Source organism: Arachis hypogaea, chromosome 14 (genome assembly GCF_003086295.3).
Source record: "Arachis hypogaea cultivar Tifrunner chromosome 14, arahy.Tifrunner.gnm2.J5K5, whole genome shotgun sequence".
In the NCBI taxonomy this organism is placed as follows: Eukaryota; Viridiplantae; Streptophyta; class Magnoliopsida; order Fabales; family Fabaceae; genus Arachis; species Arachis hypogaea.
Window position 1 is genome coordinate 24,835,540 of NC_092049.1, and position 9,013 is coordinate 24,844,552.

At 32.7% G+C, this 9,013-nt stretch overlaps 1 protein-coding gene across 1 annotated transcript; it reads right to left on the reverse strand.

Annotated features, from left to right (window-relative positions):
- Positions 1-654: 654 nt before the first annotated feature.
- Positions 655-4,130, reverse strand: LOC112741844 (probable arabinosyltransferase ARAD1). The gene is made up of 3 exons (XM_025790979.2): positions 3,095-4,130; positions 2,127-2,492; positions 655-1,230 (listed from the first exon to the last, which is right to left on the reverse strand). The coding sequence occupies exons 1-3, from the start codon at positions 4,013-4,015 to the stop codon at positions 1,054-1,056; spliced, it is 1,464 nt and encodes a 487-aa protein (XP_025646764.1). The 5' UTR covers positions 4,016-4,130; the 3' UTR covers positions 655-1,053.
- Between the last annotated feature and the right edge of the window lie 4,883 nt (positions 4,131-9,013).

A 9,013-nucleotide genomic window follows, 5' to 3' on the forward strand; every position in this document is an offset into this window, starting at 1 on the left:
TATAAATAATCACTCTTTATTATATATATGATATATAATATAAAACCTGAATATCAAATTTATTATTGAATTATTTATCATGAATTCTAACCAACTATATAGTTAAATACATTATCATTATTGGCCATTATAAAATGAATAAAATTAAGTATACTTTTATTAGAATTATGAGTAAATGATCAAATTGGTCTTTAAAAGATTATTTATTTTTTAAATTGGTTCTCAAAATTTTTTTAATTAAATTCATCTTTCAAAAATTTTAAGTTAGTCATGTTAGTCCTTTTGTCATTTTCATTGCTAATAGCGTTAGAATTTGCATATGTGACATGTTAAATAGCAGCACTGCAATAAACACTTAGTAATTTTAATTGGCGAATAACATGATAAATTTATAAAATTAGATAAAATCAATCACAAATTGAAGAATTCTAATGCCTCAAGGTATCCCTTAATTAGATTTTGATTAATCTAATTTTATAAACTTATCATGTTAATAGTTAATTAGAATTTTTAAGTGTGTGTTGTGGTGTTATTTAACGTATCATATTAACAAATTTTGATATTGTCAACAAAAAAATGACAAAAAGACCAATGCGATTAATTTAAAATATTTGAAAGACAAATTTGACTAAAAAAAATCTTTCAAAGACTTAATTTAAAAAATAGTGATCTTTCAAAAATAAATTTAATCATTTACTCTTAGAATTATATACCACGTGTACAATACAGTAAGGTATAACTCAACCCTTCTTCCTCAATCCTCATAATAAACTTAATACGTAAATAAATCTATATGCTCCCACACTTGCATCTACCACAACATATCAGAACTTGTGCTTGCCATATGGTACTATTAAGTATAAACATGGACGTTGTTGGAAAAAAAAAAGGCCTTCGTCTCAAGATGTATTTGACTCAAAGCCAATAATTTTTCTCCACGTAGCAGAAAAAATTAACATTTTTCATCGTATTGAATGTGGGATAAAAGTGATGAGTCACAGGCTTTATTTGTCAAAACTCAAAAACTCATTCTTTCTTGTTCGAGAAAGCATGCTATGGAGTTCTGTTAGTAGTTGGATTTGCACATACGCAAGAACAATCTGATTCCTTTATTACCAACCTTTTGTCACGATTGCTCATTAGCTTAATCAATGGTAACTTTTTTGTAACTTGGCGCCAGATTTCATCCACTGCTCCGTTTGATACACCATATTGAAAGTATCGTCTTACCTGAAATAATATAAATCAAACTTGCATTGTAAAAGCAAATTTAAAAGAAATCCAAAGTAACTTGCTCAAATCAAATTCAACTGCTTAAACATATTAATATCAAGCTAGATAAAAAAGAAACTAGCTAGCATAAAAACAGTGTACTCATGTGGAATATTGAATTGGAAAACCCTATGCTATAAAGTATGAAGCAAATATCTTCTCCTTTGACAGCATGTTTTCTCATTCAATCTATTAACTATGTGAAGACACCAAAAAACAAAAGAATCTATTAACTATATCATGCTTTTCCATGTACAAAGCTCTTTTAAACTTTCTCAATATTTTATGTTTATTATGTATACAATCTTTGTACATGCCACAACATTGCATATTAATTAGAGTACCACAAATAAATAAGAACAAACTATATATTTAAGAATAATTGTCTTTTGAAATGTTAACAAGGATATTAAAAATTTGTCAAAATTACACAAATATAGAAAATAATTATATTATATTATCTTGCATAATAATTTATTTAGTAAATTGTAAAATAATTATGATATATCAAATACGGATCACTAAAGATAAGGATATTGTTAATTAACAATTCTAAAAATATAATTTTTATAAATTAATAATTAATTAATATTTATGTCAGAGTTTAATTATCAACAAAAATAGTAGTTATTTTTTTATGATGTGGTATCAAGTAATAATTGGATATACATACATGTAAAACTGCTTTACAATAACAATGCATCAAAATTAAGTTCTCCGTTATTAAGGTTAATGTTAAAATTTTAAAATTAAATAAATAAAAAATTTTCGTTTTTTTTTTCTATTATTTTAAAATGCTCTTCATTATTGCACGAATTTTCGACTAGTACGACTAAAAGTATACATACATATACCTTTAGCATTTCTCTTTGATATTCAACAATTCTCTCAGGAGGAATTGCTCTCAACAGTGACATCAAATATCCAGGTTTGACAGCAGCAGCAGATTCTACAAAGATTGCTATCTTTCTATAATCAATGGTATCTTCAAAGGGCACCTCAATGGTATCACTAACGATCACCGGAACACAGAGGCTAACTATGGAGTCAAAGAGGCGGCAAGAAGTTGAAGTGTCTCCAACAGGATTCAAGCAGAACTTTGATGTGTGCATTCCATTTGATGCTTCTCTTCTGTTCTCTGTCGATTGAACTCCATGCTTTATTATAGCGTCCCGTTCATTTTCGAGGACTTGAAACAGTACATCACGAATTCTCCCTTCCTTCAAAATCAATAACCAAAATAACAAATCTCTTAATAAAATTCATGTATCAAGACCATATTTTTTCGTAGCATAACACACGCATTGTGTTAATTCACTTATTTTATAGGCGGCAAACTTTATTCAAATTCGTTGAGTGATTATATATATTTATGTACTATAGACATGGACATAACCAATCGAGAGAGGTGTTGAAAAAGAACATTATGAAAGGAAATGGATAGTAAAAGTTTCATGAGATGTGAATTTTAAGAGTTTATGAAATCATGAGAATAATTAGGAGGATGAATTAAAATTTTCAATTTTTTCGTTGTATACAGTCATTTAATAAAATTTATGTATTTAGATAATCGATAATATTAAATAATAATTTAAAATTATTTTATTTAATTTAATATTTATAATTTTATTTTTGTTAAATGACTTTTTAGTTTTTAAGTAATAAAATAAAATATAAATTATTCTGATAATATAATATTAAATATAAAAAAATATATTATTATTTAAAATTATTAAATAATAATTTAATCAAATATATTAAATTATTTAATAATTTTTAATCTTCTGGTTCACATTCTATTTTGAATGGAAAAGAATATTACCTCCTTGCGAAAGCGAGCACCCATGAAGAAAAGCAAGGTGGGACGATTCTGAAGACCAAGATCACCCTCATAGGTTCTGAGTCTATGAGGATAAGGAACCACCACATCCTTCACCAGAGAACCCTGATCCCCTCTCAACCTCCCAAACCCAACCACAAGAAGCACGCTATTCTTCACCTTATCCATCACATGCAACAGCGACTTCGGGTCCGCCGCCGTGAACACGTGGTCCCTTCCTCCATTCCTCTGCCAGTACTTCTGCCCCTCCAGCCACTCCACCAGCGCTTCCTGCGTCTCCTCGTCGCTGTATGCCGCCTCCGACCCATCACCTTGTTGGCTCGTCGACACCAGCTGGCTCAGCGACGAGAAGAACGGCACGTAGAACAGCTCCGCTTCTTCCGGGTCCATCACCCGGGTCACCGGTGACCCTATCCGATCTGACTCTGGACGGTTCATGTCCAGGAACAGAAACCACTCTCCCATGTGCTGGTGTCCCGGGTAGCTCAGGGAGGTTAGATTCTCTGGCGTGCCGCCGCCTCGGGAGGCGGACCGGGCGGCGATGACACCGTAGGTGAACCGAATGGGAAGGTCGTACATGTAGACCTTAATGGCGGAGGACGAGGAATCTGCAGTTGCTATGGCGGCGGCGTCGGAGCAGGGTTGGCTGGCGGAGGCGAAATTTACTGTCATGTCAAAGCCGGAGTTGTCGTCGGATTCAGATTCTGGCATGGTGGTGCGGCGGTTGGGGAAGGCGTTGAAGAGTGCGCAAGTGACGAAGATTACGAAGAAGATGGTTGCTAGAATTTGCGTTTGGGAAGATTTTCGCGCCTTTTCGAGAGCTGGTTGGGCTACCGAAGCCCACGTGAGCTTTCTGCTAGGCCTCTTGGGCTTTGAACCGTTTCCTCCTTCAAACTCCGCCATCTGGTTTTTGCAAAAGTTAGTTACTGCAGTTAGTAAGTTAAAGAACGATCATAGATAAATACAAGAGCCTTTTTTTTTCCCTACGAGTTTAGTGCATGTTTGTTGATGTTTATATATTGTGGGAAAAGTGAATGGAATGTTTATTGCTTATTAATTTCTTTGCATTCCATCAAATAAATATGGAAAGAAAAATGTTGCTTTGTGTGTGAATCATGTGTTTTTCTGTTGTTTTCTTTCCCTGTTGTTATTATAATGGTTATGGATATGACGAATTAATGGCAATGGAGTCATTTCAATGTAAATGCAAAGGTCGATGTAGGGTTCTGCATTATCTACATTATGAAAGATGGATCACATTGACAGACATTATTATTAGCTAGAAATAATTGACAATATATCAGAAATATTTTATGTTCACATACAACTCCATTACATATGTTATTTTTAGTACAATAGAAACACAAGGAAATTTATCTGATCTTTCTATTAGGAAATAAAGTGTAAAATGAAGGATTTGAGTCTACAAAAGTGAACAAAATATTACTTTATTTTGTATTCATAAAAAAGAGTTAGTATGAGACTAAATCTCTTTCTATTTGTTTGGATTTTGTTTTTTAGATTTCGATAGGAGATGTGGGCCAAGCTTATATAGTAAATACTATTTTTTTTTATAGGTTGCTCTTAAGATTTAGAAATTGTGTCCAATAGAAATATAAAAAATAATAATAATAAAAAAAAATAAAGAATAAGGATAAAAAATTAAAAATTAAAAATTAAAAGATTTGTATTAAAATATATAAAAATTAACATGGACTTAAATGAAAATAACAGAATTTAAATAATAAAAACAAAGAATTAAAATGACTGAAACAAAAATAGAGTCTCCCAATATTTATATGGACTCGTTATTCATGTTTCTGTGCGTGAGTGTGACCAAGAATTTTTAGAGTGCATGAGTGTGTGAATAAACATAAGCTCCTCTAATTTATTGAAATTAATCCTATTTATAGAAAAAAAAATTTAAGTTAACTGGTATAATTTTGTACTCCAAGTAGTTTTGGACTTCAAGTAAACTTTGACTTTAAATAGTCTTGAACCTCAAGCAAACTTGAACTCTAAATAATCTTGCACCTCAAGCAAATTTGGGCACCAAACATAAGGTAACTTTAGGATTGTCAAAATGGGTTAAACGTCGGACCAGCCCATTTACCCATTTAAATAGGCGGATTTCGCTTCTAAAATTAAGCTCGTTTAAATTTCAGGTTAAATGGATTGAGTCCGATTAACCCGAAAAAAATGACACGCTAAACCGGCGGCCCTTTTTATTTTATTTTTTTTACATTTTTTTCTTAAAAAATAGCACTTTTAGCTAATATTTATCTCGATCCGACCTGAAAATTCGACCCATCAACTAAAAAAATTTATTTTTGTTTAAGGTTTTTGGCCTAAAAGTGATATTTTTTATCAAAATATTAAAAAAAGGTAAACAGGCCAATCCGTTTGACCCATCGAGCTAACCATAAATGGTCCAAGCTAAAAAATTATGGGCCTAAATGGGCCGGACTGGCCCGTTTGACAGTCCTATGTAACTTGACTACCAAACCTAACTCATTCTTATTTTCTCCAACCATGGTATGCTTCACGCATATATGATCTTCGACTTTAACTGTCGAATTCTTTCCGACGTCGACCTTTTGTGTCAAATTTTTGGCACAACATGATGCCCCTTGAAATTTTGGATGACTTCGATTTGATGAGAAGCATTAAAAAATTCGAAACCACCTTTGAACTCAATCCAAAGTAGTAAAATTCTTTTTCGTCTTTTATATCAACTTTCACAAGTGCGTCTTATCTTGACTGTTTGTCAACTATTTCTCTTTTTATCTTTTGCAATTCACATAAATCTCATAATCATATTTATTTTCAACCTTTTTTTTTTGTCGGGTCAGAAAGTCTAACAAATCTTCACCAGCCTTAGGGTATATACGTCTTATTTTGAGCATGCTGGTGTCAAACTGAATTTCTTATTTCACCATCATATTGACAATAAATCCCTCAAATTCAGCAAAGTTCGAGGTAAACTAACAAAGATTTTTTCCAACCTTCGTATCTAGTGTCTTGTTAGAAAATCTTAACTTGCTTTTAATAATTTTCTTCTTTGGAAATATCTTTTCCTCGACAAGGTTGACAGATTGACATATAGAATATGATTTGTCTTTTGTTTCGACTGCAAGCACATCATTTTCGACTTTCAACTTAGAATACATCACACAACCAACAAAAGCTACTATTTCTTCTTCAAAAAAGTTCTCATCTTCATGCTTTTTTTTTTCTTTTTTCTAATCCTTCAATCTCAGGAATGGATTGACTTAAGCTTTAAATTTGAAAATCAAGTGAAGGCATTCGTAGTCAAAGAAGAAGAAAAGTATCATATTTTAAGTTGCTCATTACTACCTAGAACCCGATTTTGATTGTGTAGCGAGCCATGTGCTCAACAGTCGACTCGCTACTTTCTCCTAAAAATTTAATGAGTGATTTAGGAGTTTGACTCCTCTAAGGAGTTCTACTTACAACACATGATTAGGAAAAAGAGATATAAAATATGGTTGGCGAGTCAATTTTATGTTAAAATTTATGCTATTTAGCATATGCTTGACATCTTGTGTAATATTCTTCTCATCAACTTGTGCAATCTTACATTAGGTAAACTGATTTTGTCGAGCAACATTCACTACATCATCAAGGCGTTTTCCCTCGTTAACTATTACGGATAACTGATGACCTCCCAAGTGAGGTTGGTGACCTCCTAATGGATTTGGTGCCTTATAGCTATCCTAGACAGTTCCAATTAATTCATTAATCTACTTTGCTATTTGTTCAAACTTAGCACTATTATTTTCTATAAAAAAATTTAAGACAGTTGTCATTTGCTAAGTCAACAGGTTAACTAAATTACGATGATTTTATGCTATTTGCTGTCTAAAATATGCTAAAGAATCTATGGTGTTCGGAAGAGTTGCTCCCAACATTGGTATTTTTCTCAACCTTTCTAAGAACGATGGGTCTTTATGCATTTTCCTAGGTGTCAAAGTCATAACAGGGATCAAACAAGGTATTTCCATCTGAGTCGATGATGGAATCGACAAATCAATCTAAGTTGATGTTACCCCTACATATAGTTGCATCGACATTGACAAAAAAGCCTTATTGAGGTAGTTATGATATCATGGGTCCCGATATAATCGGTCCCACATAGGAAGAATTAGCCATCACATATTCATATAAGTACGGGTTATATCCTTTTACAAAACCTTGTGGATTTATTCTAACAAGTGAGTTCGACTGAACATTTGTATATACCTCAGGAACAGGTGGATTAGCCAAATATGGCGAATATTGAAGTAACCCATACATAGACCAAGTAGTCAAATTTATTTCAACTACACTAAGAGAAGTTACTGAAGTCACATCTGTGTTGTTCATATGCTTAATCGGGCTTTTAACAAAAGTCATTGGCACTTGTATTGATTCAGTGACTTGTGGTTGTGGATATAGTACTATTTCTTTAAAGTCATGGTTTGATCCTTCTGTTGAAGAGGACAACTGAGATGACATAAAAACAGATGCGTTTGGACTGCTATAGGGTATAAATTAACACTACAAAAAAAATACCGAGTACCGTCGGATTTAGCGTTGCACGTTAGTGGTGAGTTCACCAGTGGATTTACTGTCGGATTGCGCAATAAATTCGTCACCCTAAAAAATTACCGTCGAATTTGATTTTCCGATGGTAAATTCGTAGGTAATATTTGGAGGAAAAAAAAGAAAATTTGGCGAGTTCATTGCCGTCAAATTTATCGGCGGCTAAATTTGACGGTAACATTGATTAGTGAAACGTTGCGTTTTTGTGACACACAAATCTTTATCCACCGGTAAATCTGATGGTAATGGTGCCTGATATATGAAGTGTGAACCGTCTTCTTCTTCATTTTGAATTTCACTCTTTCTCTAACTCACCTCCCATTCTCTCACCATCACCGCCTCCTACTCCCTTCTCTGTTTCCTCCTCCTCCACTGCCGGCCGCGTTCATCACCACCATCATTCTCGTCACTATCATCATCGAACCTCATTTTCACTTCTACCGTGAACCACCTCTTTTTTCGCACCCTCCTCCTCCGCTCTCTCCAACTAGAAGCACTTCGGCGACCTCACCTCGCCACCACCAGCTGCAATGTCATTGCCGCAACCTCCATCTCTCCCGTAATATCTTACTCTGTGCTTCGTTTCAGGTTTTGTCAAACTTCCTATTAATTTTTTTGTTTTAAATTCATTAGGGTTTAATTGAATTTTACTTCTTCGTTAGTAATTTAATTTAGTTAAACTAATTTTTGCTGTTAGGTTGATTTAGAGTAAATTAGAATTTTCTTGTTAGGGTTTCTCTTGGTTAATAGGTAATTAAGCATGCTATTGTGATTCTTGGATTTGTAATTCGAATTCATTTGAATTTATTGACTGATATTCTGGTAAACACTATAATATAATGATGAACTTTGTGTAATTGATACTGAATTTTGTGACTTGATGTTGAAAGAATGCTTGTTAGTTAAATACTTTTTGCTATTAGGTTGATTTAGAGTAAAATTAGAATTTTCTTATTAGGATTTCTCTTGGTTCATAGGTAATTAAGCATGCTATTGTGATTCTTGGGTTTGTATTTCGAATTATATTTGTTTGAATTTATTGACTGATATTGTGGCGAGCACTGCAATATAATACTAAATTTTGTGTAATTGATGTTGAAAAAATGCTTATTAGTTAAACTACTTTTTGCTGTTAGGTTGATTTAGAGTAAAATTAGAATTTTTTTGTTAGGATTTCTCTTGGTTGATATGTAATTAAGCATGCTATTGTGGTTATTGGATTGTAATTTGAATTTGTTTGAATTCATTGACTGATATTCTACTGAACACTGCAATATAATGCTGAATTTATTGTTG

Coding starts and splice junctions, on each gene's coding strand:
- LOC112741844 (XM_025790979.2), bottom strand. CDS start 4,015: ATGGCGGAGTTTGAAGGAGGAAACGGTTCAAAGCCCAAGAGGCCTAGC. Junction 2,493..3,094: donor GTGCTCGCTTTCGCAAGGAG/GTAATATTCTTT, acceptor TTGATTTTGAAG/GAAGGGAGAATTCGTGATGT. Junction 1,231..2,126: donor ATCAAAGAGAAATGCTAAAG/GTATATGTATGT, acceptor ATATTATTTCAG/GTAAGACGATACTTTCAATA.